A 20,011-nucleotide genomic window follows, 5' to 3' on the forward strand; every position below is an offset into this window, starting at 1 on the left:
GACCGGGCCTTGCTCTAATTGACTTCTAAGTTAAGTTTTAAAATTATAATAATAATTATTTTTACTCATACATTGATCTAGGTTAACTTGAGTCGACCTTTACAATATGTAACTTGAGCCTTACTCTAGATTGACTGTCATATCTTGTTTTAAAATTATGATAATTATCATTTTTATTTTTATATTAACTTGAGTCAATCTAGATTGACCCTCTTAATCTGTGATTCAAGATTTGCTTCGGGTTGACCTTTGAGTTAAATTTAAAGTTTGAAAGAACATTTTATTTTAATATTGACTTGAATCAATCTTGGTTGATCCTTTTGATATGTGACTTGGATCTCGCCCTTGATCGACTCTCGAGTTTGAGTTAATCAGAATTAACTTGACTTGTGACCTAGGCCTTACTCCTAATTAATTTGAAAATACGATAATAATTATTTTTATCCTTATATATTTTAATTTGATAATTTTAGAATTGATATATTTTTTAAAAAGGATATTTTAAAAATAAAAAATAAAAAATATTGCATCTGAAAATTAATCCTCTCTATATCTTCTAATTTTTTAAAAAAATACAAAAATTTATTCTAAAATTTAATCAGATGCTACCTTAAGCAGCTTGGCAATTTGGGGCAATTTGGGGTGTCATTACACCCTAAATCTGATCCTCTGTGTAGGGGATTAAACGGGATATTAGTTTCTTTGCCTTGATTTTGTCAATACCTCAACTAATCAGATTCTATATATCTAATATCTAATTAGGTGAAAACGAATCATTAACGTGCAGTTGAAGGTGTCATGTCGGGCCTCATCATATGATGATATGTTCTGATCAGGTCAAAGCTCAGCTGCTTTGACTGAGCTTGTGAGCAAACTCATTCCTGGATTGAATTTGATTTGATTCAATATCCTCCGATTCAAGATGGAGTAGAGCTCAGCCTGCATAAATCAACCACTTAACTTCTAGTAATGACTGCAACCAGACCAATCGACCAAGAAATCTTTTTAGTGATTGTCAACCAATTTCTACCATGGGGTCAAAAACTACTCGATCAACTTTAAGAGAAGCTGCTAACTGAAGGCAATTGCAATGGACTATCATAATTCACCTGAATTTACAAAAATCTTCTTTCATATTACAAAACTGGAGAAGACCAGTCAAAACTTCCTTGCGAACCCTTAATATCCAAATCCTATAACCAACCATCAAGTACTGTTACTCTGTATATTGGCTGGGAAAAGAAGGATAAAAAACACAAGTGCAGACGACACCAAAGAGACAACATGCAGTTAAAGCATCCCTTTTTACATGCGTATTTTTCAATACACTATTTATAAAGCATAGATCTTCTCCAGATCAGAGTTGTACTCATCAGGATCTGATATATTTGCTGAGTGCACTGACCAGGAAAACGACTTGCTTCCACTTGCCCTTTTTATGCGCCTCTGGGAGTCCCGGAAAAATCCAAAATGCTGTCGGAAAACAAAGTAGCACATGCTTGCGAGTGTCCCGACAAGAATCGGTGCCCCTGTCAAGGTTATGGTTATAGCCATCCATGAACTTTTCTTTCCTACAACCACAAATGCTATAGATAGAAATGCACCACAAGTGCAAGCACATGCAGCCCACATCAGCTTGTTAACTACAGAGACTACCTGTTTCTGAGCCTGGGTGTCCCAGGCCACCAAAGTGATCTGAACCACGACAACAGCTAAAGATATAAAGAGAGATGTTGCATTTAAGAGGCAGAAAACTTGGAAACCAACACTGTCAGCTATTTTAGCTTTCCCTGTTTCAGCTCCATCCTGTATGTATTGCCCAGGCAAGTTGAAGATAGCCAAAAAAGCAATCGAGGCAAAAAGAACAGCAACAACAGTGACAGAGTTGGTTGTATTCTGGACAGCTTCTCTATGGAGTTTCCTAAGTTCCTTTGCAATGCCAGAAACTCTTCGGTTGGTTTTTTCATTTTGTATAAGTTGTGAATGCACCTCATGCTTGATATCACTAACTGTCCTCTTAAGTTCCATTGCTTCATCCATTTTACCAACATGCCTAGCATGCTTGGCACCAGCCTCTATGAGAGCTTCCTTGATTTCCAAAGCACATTCTCCATATTGGAGTTTATCCACCAAATCCATTGCAGTTTCACGCTCATTATTGACGATGTTGACATTAATAGATGTATAGCTCAGCAAAAGGAATATTATCTGCGAAATAGAGAACACAATATAAGTATGATGTGGCTGGAAAGAGAAATGACAGGAGAAAACTCCTTGAACAGTAGTACCAATGCTGCCAAAGAAGATCCAGGGAGAAACTAGTAAGCTCATAATCCACCCCATGAATCAACACATCATATTTGGTCATTAAATAACACATTTGAGGTGAGAATTAATGGAGATGAGACAAGAAAAACAAGAATGGCGCATTCTCATCTTCAACTAGCAATCGACAGATAAAGTACCTGGGGACGAGATTTCCTTGTGGCTATATGCACTGCCGTGTTACCCTTCTTGTCACGCTCATTTAGTATTGAGTGATCAGCAAGTAATATCTCCTCAACGACAGAAGTACTCTGACCCTTTACAGCCATGTGGAGTGCAGTTTGGCCTTTCTTATCTTTGATGCAGACAATTCCAGAATCACGGGCTATAAGAACTTTCACCATGTCAAGAAGACCATACCTCGCAGCCGTGTGCAAAGCAGTTTTCCCATTTTTACGCACTATCCTCATTGAGCTGACATCAGCATCCAATATGGCATTCACCACATCCAAGTGATTTTTAACAGCAGCTGAATAAAGGGGGCTAGTATTGGAGGAGTCGCATAACTTGCAAAGCTCAGGCCACATGGCCAAAAGTTCCTTCACAATGCCTAAAACCAGTATTCAATACCATAAAGAGTTAAGCAACTTGCCATCGGCTTATAAGATTACAAAACACTGGCTGTGAGGCACATTCCTAAGGGTAAACATTCAACGCAGCTATCCTACACGACGAAGCTCAACCTTCATGAACAAAATCTCCCAAGCCTCAACGATTATGCGAGGCAAGTGTGCTATTTGACTACGACCAATTTCAATCGGCAGTGATCTATATAACTTTAAAAAAAGTAAATAAAGTTGAATTGCTACTTTGACTGACCATGTTTATCAAGTAAGAGCTATATTGTTAAGTTGTTCTTAAAATGATTTTTTATTTTGAAAGACATCAAAATAATATTTTATTTTAAACAAGATGAAAACAGTAAAATGGAACAATCTTTTTAAAAAAAATTCAATTTTTTTTTAAATTACTTTTAAAACGCAAAATCAAGTGGTGGTATCTAAATGAATTTATATTCTGAAGCCCCTCCTCCCTCACACGTGTCTAATCAAGGAAACAAACTATAACCTAGACCTTTCATTTCTTAGAAACAACACAATTGTCATGCGTTTTAAAAAATAAATATCACTAAGCTGTTTGAAATTGAAGCCACAGACCTCCAATCACACATATACAGTGGACATCAGAGAGAATTCAAAAGAAAAAGCAGAAGCCATTTAAACAAAGGCAAAAACTTTCCAAATCAAAGTCTAGAACAAAACAATATTGCAGCCAACGTAATTTGTGAGCATATCACAGACAAGATGGCAGTAATTAAGCATACAACCAGAGCAAGTAAAAGAAAACATACCCAAGTGACCCTTCTTAGCAGCAAGATGAAAAGCATCCAAGTCAGACTTCGACCTGATCTTAACAGTTTCAAGATCACACCGCTTTATCAAATAACTAAAAATCTCTTCCAAATTATTATCAGCGGCTATATACAAAGCAGTCTCTCCTGCATCAGTCTGTAAGGACATTAGATCGGAAACATCGGATGGTTGATCCCCCACTATCTGACTCAAAGAATCAAGGTCGCCTGATCGGACGGCTGTGAAGAATGCCTGGTGGGCTATGAAGCGTAGTGATGACTTTGATGGCTCCATCATCATCATAACAACAACAATATCAATATTAACTCAATTGATATACATAACATATGGGTTTGTTTATTCAACAGAGGGGGGAAAATACAAGCAGCGATGAAGCAATGAGTGTGAAGCTGTCATTCAATTCTCTTTCTAAAAAGTTATCCCGAGAGAGAGAGAGAGAGAGAGAGGACAAGGTGCAAATGATAGTTTTTAGTGGTGGAGGGTGACCTTCTTCTGAGTAGGGTCACACATTTCTGACTTTGTTTGTTTGGAAATAATTGAGGGAATTATTTTTTAGTCCTTGTATTCTAAATATTCAATGACTTAGTCCTTTTAGTCTTAAGAAAAATATAACTCAGTCCCTTACTCGTTGATATTTGGCATATTAATACATTTGTTGTTTTTTTTTCTCTCAATTCTAAATGTACTCTTTCCCAATTTTTAGTCCTTATCATTATTCATCAATATTGTAAAAGGGTTTTGTTTATTATTTTTTTTCATTGTATAAAGTTGCAATTCCTTTTTTAATTTTTGGTATCATTGTGCCAAAAAAAAAAAAAAAAGCCCTTTGAAATGAAGCTTTATTTTTGTTGCTTCCTAAAACAGTTTAGTAATTTAATTGTGTTTGAAAAATAAAGATATTTAAAAGTCACTTGATAAAAGTTAATATTTTATTTTTACTTATAAGACTAATTAAGTCATTTAACTATATTTATAATGAAAGTAGTAAGTCAAGGTTATCTTTAATCAACTTGTCAATAACTAATGTGTCTTTATAAAAATACTAAATTATCCTTTATTTGTTAAGTTAGTGGATGTTTTTATATAGAGCAAAAGTAGAGAAATTCATGTTCATTTAGTTTGTAAGTAATAAATGGTAGTTTGCTCTTGATAAAAACAACAAACAAAATAAAAAATAAAAAGCTTAAAGGGTAAAACTTAATTAAAATCTACTTGGTATATAATTAAATTGATTTTTAAAAATGTCCAATATTTTCTATCGTGATTATCATATTTTTTTATATAAAAAATAAAAAATCATGCATAGTTGGAAGTGTAGTTATGATTATTTTTTAAAGTGTTTTTTATGTTGAAATATATCAAAATGATGTTTTTTTATTTTAAAAAAATTATTTTTGAAACCAATGTATGAAAACGATACAAAATATATATATAAAAAATTAATTTTTTGATAAAAAAATAAATAAATTTAAACCCGTGTTTCCAAACTATTGAAGACGGTGAGGGCGACTAGCAAGTGAATTGCAGGGATGACTGCATGAAGATGTCGATTACCACCCATGTGATGTCTCTCCACGATCTTCATATCGGCTCCTCCACGTGCGACGTGTTCCTTAATACCATTAAGGTTAGGGCAAGTTCTTCAACATGCATCCTCACGTTAATTTATGTTCATGGTTTTGTATTTTGATGTTTAAGAAGAATTCTGAAATATAATATTTTGATATTCCATAGTTGATTTTTCATCATTTATCCCTCGTACGCTATTTTTTATATAAAAAAAATCTCAATCTCTATGTTTTCTATTTAAAAGATCCTAAATATTGTTGTTTTGTATCTTATTCAGTTTCTCAAGCTTGAGCCATGGTAAAAATAATCTCTGTACTATACAAGAACAAGTGTCTCTCCTTGCCTGCGGGATATTAATTAAGGGCTTTATGTAAGCGATTATTTTTATCTTTTATATATTCCGATTCAATATTAATATACGTTTGTCCGTTTTATTATTTCTATTAAATTTGATTCCGTATTTTATACCATGATTTTTTACGATGCGTCCTAATTAATATTGAGTGGGATAATTAAGCATATATAAATCGCTATAAATGATGAGTCGAAAGAATTAGCTTGATGGTTAAAGAATTTTAATCTATTTCTCAAGTTCAAGATCAGGGAAAGTTTATTAATTTTTTTTAATGCATTAAATCAATGTAAAGACAAACTCTTAAAATCATTATGAGAGAGACTTGGTCTCGATTGGAGTATAAATGGTTAAAGGATATCCTTACTAATGAGATCAAGTTCTATTCCTCCTGCTTAATAACGAAAAGGAAAGGAGACTCGGGAGAGGTCTGCCTAAATCTTGAGCCACATGCTTCGTAGGTACATTGCAAATGTGGAAGGAAGCTCGTTTCTAAGACTGCATTCTCAAAATTATTGTCATTATGGTTATTTTCCCACTATGATCTATGAGTTTTATGCACCATCATAAAACAAAAAACAAAAAAAGGGGAGGAAATTGCTTCCTCTGTTTCGAAGTTGTTCTCTCCATATTAGTTCTCCAACCGTAGACATTAAAAACGAAGAATTAATCATATATTATTTTATCTCAAGAATTCTCAAAAGAGAGTTGCGACTTACATCATTCAAGAACTAGATTTCTATTTAAGCTAGCTATTTACGAGGAATGTGATTTGCCTTTGTCTATTTTCTTCTATATTTTTAACAGATATAAAGGCCAAATAGAATGGAAAGAAGAAGAAGAAGAAGAAGAAGAAGAACAGAAACAGCACTGGCTATTAGTTACCAATCACAATTGACTCCAAGTCCCAATTATAACTGAACTTTCTGAAACAAGTTTCAGTGAAACTCTCTATTCATTATGAGCATTGTAAGCTATAACATAAATCTACAAACGTTCCAATGACATTCATCTAGCATCATAAATGTTGAGGCAAGATGTCGAAAATGGATTCAAATCCATCCATGCTCAGACATCATAGATCGATCACAGCACAACTATGCTTCCCCTGAGTTTGAGCATAGCTTTATTCAACTTTTCTTTCAATATATTCTGTAGCAAAAAGAATTTACAACACCATCAGCATGAGCAGGGTTGTCAAGATTTCTCAAAGGCAAGTCAATATTGACATATAGAAAGAGAGATCAAGAACTAACCTTCTCAAGCATGCCCTCCAAATCTGCCTCCATAAATCTTTCTTGGTAGATGGTTTTTGCTTACCACAATCATCACTCGGAACTTGTTGTAAATTTTGTCAACTAATCGAAACAACGCATCCCTCCAGGAATCCTTGAAATATAACGTGCTAGAAACTCCTACGAATCCAGTCATAAAACCCACTCCCATACCGCCATAAAACCAAAGAATTTCGAACTCATCTTCTGGTCTTTCCTCATCATCAGGAGGCAGTGCCACTTCTTGGCAGTCGTCAAGTGGAAACCCGCAAAGTCCACTGTTCCCAGCGTAGATGGATTTGTCATCTAAAGTTTGGAGCTGATTTCCTGATGGAATGCGTCCGGATAACTCGTTGAATGACAAGTTCAAGACACTTAGGAAATTCAATTGAGAAAGGCTTATAGGAATTAAGCCAGAAAGTTGATTTCTAGACAAATCAAGCGATTGCAACTGCCTCAAATCTCCAATCTTCGAAGGAATTTGCCCCTTAAAATTGTTTCCGGATAAATTCAGGTTTTGTAGCCCCAACAGATTCATAAGCTGATTTGGAATCTCTCCAACAAACCTGTTTCTTGAAAGATCAATGGAAAAGAGAAACGGAAGTGTCTTAGTGTATTTCAGCTGCATTCCCTTTATATAAACCAAAACGGTCTCCTCATATACCACAGACTGAAACCCATAAATATCATCAAATATCCTAGGACCGTATGGCCACTGTTCTTTCATTGAGACCTCCTTTGCAATCATTGCAGCAAAATTGTGAAAACAGGAGGGAATAGTTCCGGTCATCTCATTGCGTGCCAAGCTCAAAATGCGAAGAGAAGTGAGGTGGCAAAGTTCCTGAGGAATCTCACCTTGAAACCTATTGGAATGAACATCAAGCACTGACAGTGAAGATAGCCCTTCACCTATCCATGGAGGAATAGTACCATTTAGCACATTTTCACTGAGATCAAGAATGTGCAAGTGTTTTAGCTTCTCTAACGACGCAGGTACTTTTCCCTGCAAACTATTGTTTTGCAGGTGTAAAGATCGAAGTTGCTGTAGAGAACCCAGAGAACTTGGAATATGATCATCCAGAATGTTACTAGACAGATCCATCACGCGTAGATGCCTTGGAGAAAGTTGTTGGAGACGTCTAATTCAATCACTTCTGAAGGAAAAGGAGTCAGAGGACCCTCGAACTTGTTGGAATACAAGTATATGAATCTGGAAGAAGCATCGAAAGATTTTCTCAGCTTCGGCAAGTTTTTTCCAATTTGATTACGAGACAAGTCCAATAATACAATACTGGAGGAAATGCTTTCAAACCAATCCGGAATTCTATCCGAAATGCTAGTGTTGGACATCTCTAATATTGACAGATTTTTCTGTGTTTGGAGCCATTGTGGAAATTGGGGTCCAACTTTGCAAGAAAACAATGCAAGCTCTCGAATTTGGAAAGGAGGTACCCAAGTGGGACGAAGATCAAGAACTAGTGAGTTACGGTACAAATACAAGGTAGTCAAGGAGGCGAGCTTTGAAAAGTGACGTTCAGAAACTATGCCACTTAATGAATTGTTATGGATATTCAAAAGCTCAAGATTGAAAAGCTGCCCAACGCTTTCCGGAACACTACCATTCAGGTAATTATGGGAGAGGTCTAATCTTTTCAAACTTGATAGTCTTCCAATTGATGCTGGGATTGGACCTGAAAAGCCGTTAGAATAAAGATTGAGGTTGACAAGATGCTTATAGCTTCCTAAACTATCTGGAAGACTACCTCTGAGATTATTAGTTTCAAGAACCAAACTCTGTAAACTGTTCTGCAAGCAGCTAGTTGGACTGCCAAAAGGTTGAGAAATCTCACCACTGAATTTGTTGTGAGACAAGTCAAGCTCACGCAAATTGCATAGATTCCTCAAGGTTCTTGGGATTTCACCCTCTAGTTCATTGTGAGAAAGGTCAAGGACTGCAAGTAGATTTAAATTACCTATGTCACTGGACATGGAGCCTCTGAAACCATTCTCCCTTAGATTAAGAGTTTGAATTCTGCTAAAATTAAATAGCCATTGGGGGATGGAGGAATTGAAGTAGTTGGTGCTGAGATCAAGAACGGTAAGAGATGTAAAATTGGTTTGCAAAAAGAAAGGATTTTGAGGAAGGGATCAAGAGGATAAGTGCAGTTCTACCAGAGAAGGAAGCATGTTTACTGACTCTAACCAGTCGATGGCCTCGGTAAGTTTCAAACCTGAAAGGTCCAAGTGTTTCAAAGAAGGAAGAGTGGATGCCCACTGGAGTTTATCAACTTTCAACCCATAGTTCCAGCTAAGATCAAGGTACTTCAAGTTCGAAAGATTTCCAAGATGGTGGGAAACCTGTTCGTTGAAAGATGCATGAGAAAGGTTTAGGTATTTAAGATTTTTCAGAGAACCTAGAAAAGCTGGGATTTCAGCACCTTGGAAATTGTTGAGGCTCAGGTCTAGATAATCGAGACGTGTCAAGTTAAGTAGAGAATGGTTGATCTCACCTCGCAAGGTAGTTTTGTTTGCAAATGAAACCTGCCGATTTCGTAGATCAAGCTGGACAACATGGCCAGTTCTGTTGCTACAGCTTACTCCCTTCCATGTGCAACAGTCTTCTCCACTCCAAGAAAGCAATTGGCCTGAATCATCTGTGAGGCCTTGCTTGAACTTGAGAAGTGCATCTCTCTCCCTCTTGATACAGCTCAAGTTCGAATCAGCTCCAATTCCATTGAATACAAGATTCACAATCAAAAGAAGCACAAGGTTAAAAACAGTAGCAAGCTTTTCCATGCTCACCCAATTCAAGAAAACTGGAATAAATATTTTGACAATATTTTGCTTCTGTGTTCAAAAACAGGTTGCATAAACTTGATGAATAATTGGCTGTTTCCTTATCTCTCTCTCTCTCTATATATATATAGATATTGATATAGATATACATACATAGTTCTTCTCTAATTTTGATCCTTCACCCACTGAACAGGGGGGAGACGACTTTTACTGTGCAAGGTCGAGTCATTAATGGGAATTGACACCAAAGTCTCAAACGCGTAGGTTTTTTTGTATCAATTTCTGGCGAGTCCAAAAGTCACATTCGTGGCGGTCTCGCTGCAAGTCCTAATCAGAAATGCTTTTTGGTTATTTTTAGAATTCGTGGCGGTCTCAGGTTGATTGGAACTTGGTCACTTAAAAAAATATCTATATCTATAAATGGTTAATACTCCGCACAGACCAAATACTTCTAATATTCAAAGTCTAATATTAAGACATTTTCCATTTTTTCTACAGCAATACTGATCCAGTTAGCTTTGCGTGCAATGCAAGTTTCCAGGCTTGTTCTGTTTGTGATGACTTGTTTGCATTTCCTTCACCCTCTAGTATATTCACTTCACATTATGGTTACAGAAAAACTCCCATTTGAATTTGGACTATTTTCTGCATTGACCGTTCAAAGTTGGGAGCAAATCCTAGCAAGTGGTTCCTTCCAATCCAAAGTGAAGATTGTTGAATATGGATGGTTTTGGATATGCAAACATGGACTCCAATCCTAACCAAGAAAGAGATCATAAATTAGCGTTGGATTCCATGGTTCGACCCTTGTTACTTGTTTCGGAGAATTTAAGATTTTATTTTTTCTTCAATTGATGTGGTAATGATTAAGTCACCAACCCCTCATGTTCTTCAGTTGATGTCGTAAAATCTGTCCTTCGCATATATTTTCCATTTTTTTTTTTCTCTAGAATATATATATATAACAAGAATAAGAAACTAAAAGTCATGGTTTTGATTGGTGTTTACATAATAACTAGTTTTATACCCGCATTTCGTTGTGGCGCGGATCAATTTTTTTAACACAAAAACATAATATAGAGATGAGAGGAACGTTATGAGCCAAAGAAGCAAAACACTAATTGTGTTCTTATTTTCAAGTAAGCATTTGGCAATAGACAATCACACAAATTAAGTCCTCAAGTGACGTGGTGTAATGATAAAAAGTTTGAAATTTACATAATAGGTCTCGAGTTCGAGTTAGAACATATATTTCTTGTGAAAACCTGGAACAACCAAGGTTTTACTCGTTTTATTTAGACCCGTACTTTTTAGGAGGTGGAGTTTTCTTGAATTAAAAAAAAAATCACATAAATTAAATTAAATTAAATTAAATTATTATATATAGTCTTGATGAATAAGAATACAGGATTCACAATCAAAAGAAGCACAAGATTAAAGACAGTAGCAAGCGTTTCCATGCCTACCCAATTCAAGAAAACTGGAACAAATATTTTGAGAATATTTTGCTTCTGTGTACAAAAACAGGTTGCGTAAACTTGAGGAATAAGAGGTTGTTTCCTTGTTTCTCCCCCCACGCGTGTAAATACATAGCACCGTTTATTTGATTGATTAAAAGTAATTTTTTTTATTTTCAAATTTTATTGTGCATTTTTGTCATTTAAAAAATTAGTCAACAAAAAATATTTTTTAGTTAAAAAATAATTTAGTTTAATTTTTAAGAAAGTGTTTTCTTTATATTTTGAGTAGAAAACACTTTTTAAAATTTATAAAAAATTTAAAAATATTATATTATTTACTGATTATATTAAATTTATTTCTCAAATTTTTTATTGTTATATATATATATATATATATATTTTTTTTTGTATTGAATATTTTTTTTTTCAATTCCATCTCTTAGAATTTGATTTTTTATATTAACTTTGATCCTTATTTTTATAATTATTATTTACTTTTCTCTTATCATTTTTTAATTTAAAATTTTTATTTTTTGATTATTACTTATTTTATTTGAAATAATTTATGAAATTTTAATTATTTTTATTTTAATTTCATCATTTTTTAATTTTTTTTATCTGTTAGATTTGATATCTATTATTTTAATTATTATTTATTTTATTTGAGAAATTTATGAAATTATATATTTTTTTATTTTTATTTTTATTTAATGTTTTAATTTGTAAGATTTGTTTCTTATTATTTTAATAAACTTTAAGAAAATAAAATATTAATAAGTTATTTTCCAGCTTATTATTTATAATATAATAAAATATTAAAAAATATTTTTCAACTTATTTTTTATAATACTATCAAATATTAATAAAAATTTAGTTTTAAAAAATTTATCTTAAAAAATAATTATTTCTTAACAAAAATTATTTCTCAATAAATAAACTTACATATTCTTCTCAAATTTCGATCCTTCAATCAATGAACAGGTGGGACAGCTTGTACGGTTCAAGGTCACGTCGTTAATGGGAATGGACACCAAATTCTCAAACGCGTAGTTTTTTTTTCAAAAATCAATATCTGGGGAGCACAATTCACATTCGCGGCGGCATTGTTATCAAACGTCTTGGTTTCTTGAACAAAAGAAAATTTAGTGGTCCAGAAAGCTTTGGCATAAGGAAACACAGAAAACGTATAGAAAGTATCGGTGTTGTTCCGGGAAGGGGCAATCAAATATTTTCCTTATTTTATGTTCACAATACAATAAAAAGGTTGCTTTTTTTTTTAAATTTGAAAATTGAAGGGACATAATATTTATAGTTTGAAACGTATGAGGACTGCAATGAAAATTTCACCCAAAGTTCAAAAAGTCATCAATTTTCTTTGTGTTTTACAATTTAATCCCTTATCTTTTAATCTCTGTCTTTCATATTAAATTAACCTAAATTGTCCTATAATTCTGTTCTGTAAGGGCGGAAAAAACGAAGAAGAGAGAGATGAAAAAAAACACATTGTGAAATGTGAACAATGATTCCATAGAATCTCAAAAGGCATCGCTTAACTGTTGATTCAAAGAGATTGCGACCTACACCATTCAAGAATTAGATTTCTATTTAAGCTAGCTATTTACGAGGAATGTGATTTGCCTTCGTCTATTTTCTTCTATTTTTAACAGATATAAAGGCCAAACAGAATGTGGGGGGGGAAAAACAAGAAGATGAAGAACAAGAAGAGAAGAAACAGCACTGGCTATTAGTTACCAATCACAATTGACTCCAAGTCCCAATTATAACTGAACTTTCTCAAACAAGTTTCAGTGAAACTCTCTATTCATTATGGGTATTGTAAGCTGTAACATAAATCTACATACGTTCCAGTGACATTCATATGGCATCACGAGTGTGGAGGCAAGATGTCGAATATGGATTCAAATCCATCCATGATCAGACATCATAGATCGATCACAGCACAACTATGCTTCCCCTGAGTTTGAGCATAGCTTTATTCAACTTTTCTTTCAATATATGCTGTAGCAAAAAGAAATTACAATACCGTTAGTATGAGCAGGGTTGTCAAGATTTCTCAAACGCAAGTCAATATTGACATATAGAAAGAGAGATCAAGAACCAACCTTCTCAAGCATGTCCTCCAAATCTGCCTCCATAAATCTTTCTTGATAGATGGTTTTTGCTTACCACAATCATCACTCGGAACTTGTTGTAAATTTTGTCAACTAATCGAAACAACGCATCCCTCCAGGAATCCTTGAAATATAGCGTGCTAGAAACTCCTACGAATCCAGTCATAAAACCCACTCCCATACCGCCATAAAACCACAGCATTTCGAACTCATCTTCTGGTCTTCCCTCATCTTCTGGTCTTCCCTCATCAGGAGGCAGTGCCCCTTCTTGGCAGTCGTCAAGTGGAAACCCGCAAAGTCCACTGTTCCCAGCGTAGATGGATTTGTCATCTAAAGTTTGGAGCTGATTTCCTGATGGAATGCGTCCGGATAGCTTGTTAAATGACAAGTTCAAGACACTTAGGAAATTCAATTGAGAAAGGCTCGTAGGAATTAAGCCAGAAAGTTGATTTTTAGACAAATCAAGCGATTGCAACTGTCTCAAATCTCCAATCTTCGAAGGAATTTGCCCCTTAAAATTGTTTCCGGATAAATTCAGGTTTGGTAGCCCCAACAGATTCATAAGCTGATTTGGAATCTCTCCAACAAACCTGTTTCTTGAAAGATCAATGGAAAAGAGAAACGGAAGTGTCGTAGTGTATTTCCGCTGCATTCCCTTTATATAAACCAAAACGGTCTCCTCATATACCACAGACTGAAACCCATAAATATCATCAAATATCCTAGGACCGTATGGCCACTGTTCTTTCATTGAGACCTCCTTTGCAATCATTGCAGTAAAATTGTGAAAACAGGAGGGAATAGTTCCGGTCATCTCATTGCGTGCCAAGCTCAAAATGCGAAGAGAAGTGAGGTGGCAAAGTTCCTGAGGAATCTCACCTTGAAACCTATTGGAATGAACATCAAGCACTGACAGTGAAGATAGCCCTTCACCTATCCATGGAGGAATAGTACCATTTAGCACATTTTCACTGAGATCAAGAATGTGCAAGTGTTTTAGCTTCTCTAACGACGCAGGTACTTTTCCCTGCAAACTATTGTTTTGCAGGTGTAAAGATCGAAGTTGCTGTAGAGAACCCAGAGAACTTGGAATATGATCATCCAGAATGTTACTAGACAGATCCATCACGCGTAGATGCTGCAACTTGCTCCAGCAATTAGGAATTCCTCCTGAAAACTGATTTTCTGAGAGATCAAGAAATCGTAATCCCCCCATCTTGCATAAAGAAACTGGGATGTTCCCATTTAAGGAATTGTTGGATAGATGGAACAAGGTCAATCCTGGCATCATGCTGCCAATATCTTGGGGGATTTGGCCTTGGAGAAAGTTGTTGGAGACGTCTAATTCAATCACTTCTGAAGGAAAAGGAGTCAGAGGACCCTCGAACTTGTTGGAATACAAGTATATGAATCTGGAAGAAGCATCGAAAGAATTTCTCAGCTTCGGCAAGTTTTTTCCAATTTGATTACGAGACAAGTCCAATAATACAATACTGGAGGAAATGCTTTCAAACCAATCCGGAATTCTATCCGAAATGCTAGTGTTGGACATCGCTAATATTGACAGATTTTTCTGTGTTTGGAGCCATTGTGGAAATTGGGGTCCAACTTTGCAAGAAAACAATGCAAGCTCTCGAATTTGGAAAGGAGGTACCCAAGTGGGACGAAGATCAAGAACTAGTGAGTTACGGTACAAATACAAGGTAGTCAAGGAGGCGAGCTTTGAAAAGTGACGTTCAGAAACTATGCCACTCAATGAATTGTTATGGATATTCAAAAGCTCAAGATTGAAAAGCTGCCCAACGCTTTCCGGAACACTACCATTCAGGTAATTATGGGAGAGGTCTAATCTTTTCAAACTTGATAGTCTTCCAATTGATGCTGGGATTGGACCTGAAAAGGCGTTAGAATAAAGATTGAGGTTGACAAGATGCTTATAGCTTCCTAAACTATCTGGAAGGCTACCTCTGAGATTATTAGTTTCAAGAACCAAACTCTGTAAACTGTTCTGCAAGCAGCTAGTTGGACTGCCAAAAGGTTGAGAAATCTCACCACTGAATTTGTTGTGAGACAAGTCAAGCTCACGCAAATTGCATAGATTCCTCAAGGTTCTTGGCATTTCACCCTCTAGTTCATTGTGAGAAAGGTCAAGGACTGCAAGTAGATTTAAATTACCTATGTCACTGGACATGGAGCCTCTGAAACCATTCTCCCTTAGATTAAGATGTTGAATTCTGCTAAAATTAAATAGCCATTGGGGGATGGAGGAATTGAAGTAGTTGGTGCTGAGATCAAGAACGGTAAGAGATGTAAAATTGGTTTGCAAAAAGAGAGGAATTTGAGGAAGGGAACAAGAGGATAGGTGCAGTTCTACTAGAGAAGGAAGCATGTTTACCGACTCTAACCAGTCGATGGCCTCTGAAAGTTTCAAACCTGAAAGGTCCAAGTGTTTCAAAGAAGGAAGAGTGGATGCCCACTGGAGTTTATCAACTTTCAAGCCATAGTTCCAGCTAAGATCAAGGTACTGCAAGTTTGAAAGATTTCCAAGATGGTGGGAAACCTGTCCGTTGAAAGATGCATGAGAAAGGTTTAGGTATTTAAGATTTTTCAGAGAACCTAGAAAAGCTGGGATTTCAGCACCTTGGAAATTGTTGAGGCTCAGGTCTAGATAATCGAGACGTGTCAAGTTAAGTAGAGAATGGTTGATCTCACCTTGCAAGGTAGTTTTGTTTGCAAATGAAACCTGCCGATTTCGTAGATCAAGCTGTACAACATGGCCAGCTCTGTTGCTACAGCTTACTCCCTTCCATGTGCAACAGTCTTCTCCAATCCAAGAAAGCAATTGGCCCGAATCATCTGTGAGGCCTTGCTTGAACTTGAGAAGGGCATCTCTCTCGCTCTTGATACAGCTCATGTTCGAATCAGCTCCAATTCCATTGAATACAAGATTCACAATCAAAAGAAGCACAAGCTTAAAAACAGTAGCAAGCGTTTCCATGCCTGCCCAATTCAAGAAAACTGGAATGAATATTTTGTGAATATTTTGCTTCTGTATGCAAAAACAGATTGCATAAACTTGATGAATAATAGGTTGTTTCCTTCTCTCTCTCCATATATATATACATATATATATATAGATATACATACATCTTCTCTAATTTTGATCAAAGACTTCTAATATTCAAAGTCATTATTAAATTGTTAATACACGGCACAGACCAAAGACTTCTAATATTCAAAGTCATTATTAAGACATTTTCCATTTTTTCTACAATAATACTTCTCCACTTAGCTTCGCGTGCAATGTAATTTTCCAAGATTGTTGTGTTGTGATGACTCGTCTGCATTTCCTTCGCCCTGCTGTATATTCCCTTGACATCATGTGATGACTCGTCTGCATTTCCTTCGCCCTGTTGTGATGACTCGTCTGCATTTCCTTCGCCCTGTGCAATGTAATTTTTTTTATTCTGGGTTATTAAATAAATATATAAATATTTTTTAAGATTGGTTATTAATTAATGTACATGAATTTTTTAAAGTTAAAATAAAATTTTAATTCAAATACATTATCCAAAATATTAAAAAATAAATTTACTATTGAAGTTACATACTTAGATGTTTTGTGAAATATAATTCTTTTATAATCGAATCTGAATTGATATTGTAATAACCCCTTAACCAGGATAAAATAACAATCTCATGTCAGCCGGAAAACAAAGTAATTAATTTTTTTTTTCTCTTTCAATTCCTCCTTCCTTCACTTGATTTCTTCCCTAAATTAGTGTTTTATAAGTTGGACTTTGTAAGTTTACAAGGTTATTCTCTCATTTTTATTTATTTTTCCTTGGATTTTTTTTTATGTTTTTCCCTTATTTTTTTATATTTTTCTCTCGTCTTTTCTTCATTCTGCTTCTGCCCAGTCAGTAACATATAAAAGGAAAGAGGAGCCAATTTGTTTTATTTTTTAATAGCAAATAACCACTTTAATCTTAATGAGTCATTTTGTTTTTATTTGACAGTTTTTTTTTGTTAGCACTACCAAACTCCGTTCATTCTAAAATTTTAACTAAATTTTATTCAATATATTTTAAGATCCCTCGTAAAATTTCAGCTCGATCTGATGGTCGGATTGAAAATTACGTCCAATAACGTAAAACTGGTCAAATTGTTGATTTTTCATCAAACTTCTAAATTCTCCAAAAATTCTGAAATTTTATCCAAGTATAGCATTATATTGGAAGGCTCCACACAAATTTTCAGAATTTTTTGATAATTTAATTAAAATTACAAAATATTTTACATAAAAACTAGTCAAAAAATATTAATAAAATCTTAACCTAGGTTAAAGCCCATTCCAGCCTCTGCCATGTCTCCGCCTGTGGTGGTCTGAGGGTGATTGGAACTTGGCCACTTAAGAATATATCTATAAATTGTTAATACACGGCACAGACCAAAGACTTCTAATATTCAAAGTCATTATTAAGACATTTTCCATTTTTTCTACAATAATACTTCTCCACTTAGCTTCGCGTGCAATGTAATTTTCCAAGATTGTTGTGTTGTGATGACTCGTCTGCATTTCCTTCGCCCTGTTGTATATTCACTTGACATCATGTTTACAGAGAAACTCCAATTTGAATTTGGACTTTTTCTGCATTGATTGTTCAAAGTTGGGAGCAAATCCTAGCAAGTGGTTCCTTCCAATCCAAAGTGAAGACTGTTGAATATGGATGGTTTTGGAGATACAAACATGGGCTCCAGATTCTCCGATCCTAACCAAGAAAGAGAGCTCAAATTGGCTTTGGGTTCCATGGTTTGACCCTTGTTACTTGTTTAGGAGAATTTATGATTTTTTTTTCTTCAGATGATATGGTAATGATTAAAAGCATGTTTGGAAATATAATTATGGTTGTTTTTCAAAGTGTTTTTTAGTCAGAAAATATATCAAAATAATATTTTTTTTATTTTTTAAAAATTATTTTTGACATCAATATATCAAAATGATATAAAAACACTAAAAAAAAATTAAAAAAATTTGAAATTTTTTTTAAAATATTTTTAAAACACAAAAATAAAAACCTAAATCACCAATCCACAAGGCTATTAGTTATAGAATGTAAGAGTATATGACTGGAGCAGTAAATTTGTCCTTCGCATATATTTTCCATTTTTTCTCTCTAGAATATATATATATATATATAACAAGAAACTAAAAGTCTTGATTTTGATTGGTGTTTATATATTAACTAGTTTTATACCCGCATTTCGTTGTGGTAGTGATCATAGACAATCACACAAATTAAATTAAATTCAAAATATTATAGTTGTGTACCACATCGATAGATACAAATACAAATACAAATACAATCATTTAATAAATAAATTGTAAAGTGAAAAATCAAAATATACCACTATCGACGATTGTCTTGGCATGTCTTCCCTACATGTGTACATTACAACTTGCTTTATGGAAGTACTAATTATTTGAAAGTTTCAAATGGTTGTGACTTTGGTGCCTAACTTTTATTCTTTTTGACAAAAGATACAATTAGGCAGTAGTACTGGTTCTAATACGCCCAGGCCCTTGCACATATCATAGGCACTCCAATTGGAGAAAGGAGTGGAGAAATTTATGCTCCTTTTTTTTTTTCCTGCAAATTAAACGTCCCCAATCTTCCAAATTATCAATATACAAATTTAAATTAATTACATGTGTCTGCAAACATAGAGTATCACAAATGGAAGTTCATAAAAAAACAAATAACAGTGTTAAAGTGGCAGATCCAATCATCAACAACTCAACTACAGCCAGCCAATTTTTAAGGTAAAAATGATTATTTGACAATTCAAGACTTACATATACACGCATATCAAGTGCAAAAACTATATTATATATGTCACTTACTTTAAAATATGTCTTAAGGATGCAGCAAGATTTTGGAATAGTTTCAGAATTTTGATCTAAGTTCCATTAATAGGCGTAACCCTTCAAATTGATACAATGCCTTCATTTTTTAAATCCATGGCACTCAATAAGTCACCCGGAATCATATGGTAAAGAATCGTAGCTTGCATGCTAGTTCTATCACAACCAAAAACATTACCACACTTGGCACAACAATTACGGGCAAGGGTAATTAGCATGATTTACACACATCGCAGAGGTGCTGGTTTCTACACATTATTGATAGTTTCCAACCGCAACTACAAAGAAAGCTTATGTTTAAATAACCATAAGGTTGATTAGAATTGGATGTGAGAGCAAAGTGGGGGAATATTTGCGTAAGAGCAAATGTCTAGGTCTTTCAAATTATCAAGATTTTCTTGACTTTATATGAGAGAGGGTTGTGACAGGTTATTGTTATCATTTGTATATTTCTAAGCAATTGGTCTTGAGGGAACCAAGCATCACTGGATTTCTATCAGAGAATCACCATTAGAAATCATGGGAATGACTTGACAATCAATTTATGGCCAATATTAATTCGAAATTGATTTTGTTCAACTAAAAAAAAATACCATTATTTATGGACTTCTTAATTTAAAAGCTTAGACTGCCACCATGTTGAAGGGGCAGAAACAAAGCTGCAATGTGAACGCAAAAAACTAATCTGATGGTATACAACCTTCATAGGCTGAGCAAGGAAAATGACCATCCATTTGCAAAGGGAAAGAAAATAATCCAAAATATTGAGAAAATATTTAAACGTGAAACACATAATTGAGAGAA

General features: G+C 34.6%; 2 protein-coding genes and 1 pseudogene across 4 annotated transcripts; all 3 read right to left on the reverse strand.

The window, feature by feature from the left end:
- Positions 1 to 1,076: 1,076 nt before the first annotated feature.
- On the reverse strand, positions 1,077 to 4,163 carry LOC118046438 (ankyrin repeat-containing protein At2g01680). 2 transcript variants are annotated; one of them, XM_035055338.2, is made up of 4 exons: positions 3,677 to 4,163; positions 2,466 to 2,875; positions 1,657 to 2,208; positions 1,077 to 1,529 (listed from the first exon to the last, which is right to left on the reverse strand). In XM_035055338.2, the coding sequence occupies exons 1-4, from the start codon at positions 3,978 to 3,980 to the stop codon at positions 1,437 to 1,439; spliced, it is 1,359 nt and encodes a 452-aa protein (XP_034911229.1). In that variant the 5' UTR covers positions 3,981 to 4,163; the 3' UTR covers positions 1,077 to 1,436. The 2 variants fall into 2 exon arrangements, with proteins under 2 accessions (XP_034911229.1, XP_034911228.1); XM_035055337.2 differs by having other exon boundaries at positions 1,077 to 2,208; positions 3,677 to 4,158.
- A 2,162-nt stretch (positions 4,164 to 6,325) lies between these two features.
- Positions 6,326 to 9,789, reverse strand: LOC118046436 (receptor-like protein EIX2; annotated as a pseudogene).
- A 3,085-nt stretch (positions 9,790 to 12,874) lies between these two features.
- Positions 12,875 to 16,376, reverse strand: LOC118046433 (receptor-like protein EIX2). 2 transcript variants are annotated; one of them, XM_073411680.1, is made up of 3 exons: positions 15,994 to 16,175; positions 13,337 to 15,841; positions 12,875 to 13,168 (listed from the first exon to the last, which is right to left on the reverse strand). In XM_073411680.1, the coding sequence occupies exons 1-3, from the start codon at positions 16,054 to 16,056 to the stop codon at positions 13,103 to 13,105; spliced, it is 2,634 nt and encodes an 877-aa protein (XP_073267781.1). In that variant the 5' UTR covers positions 16,057 to 16,175; the 3' UTR covers positions 12,875 to 13,102. The 2 variants fall into 2 exon arrangements, with proteins under 2 accessions (XP_073267781.1, XP_034911225.1); XM_035055334.2 differs by having other exon boundaries at positions 13,273 to 16,376.
- Positions 16,377 to 20,011: the final 3,635 nt, after the last annotated feature.

Source organism: Populus alba, chromosome 10 (genome assembly GCF_005239225.2).
Source record: "Populus alba chromosome 10, ASM523922v2, whole genome shotgun sequence".
Taxonomy (NCBI): domain Eukaryota; kingdom Viridiplantae; phylum Streptophyta; class Magnoliopsida; order Malpighiales; family Salicaceae; genus Populus; species Populus alba.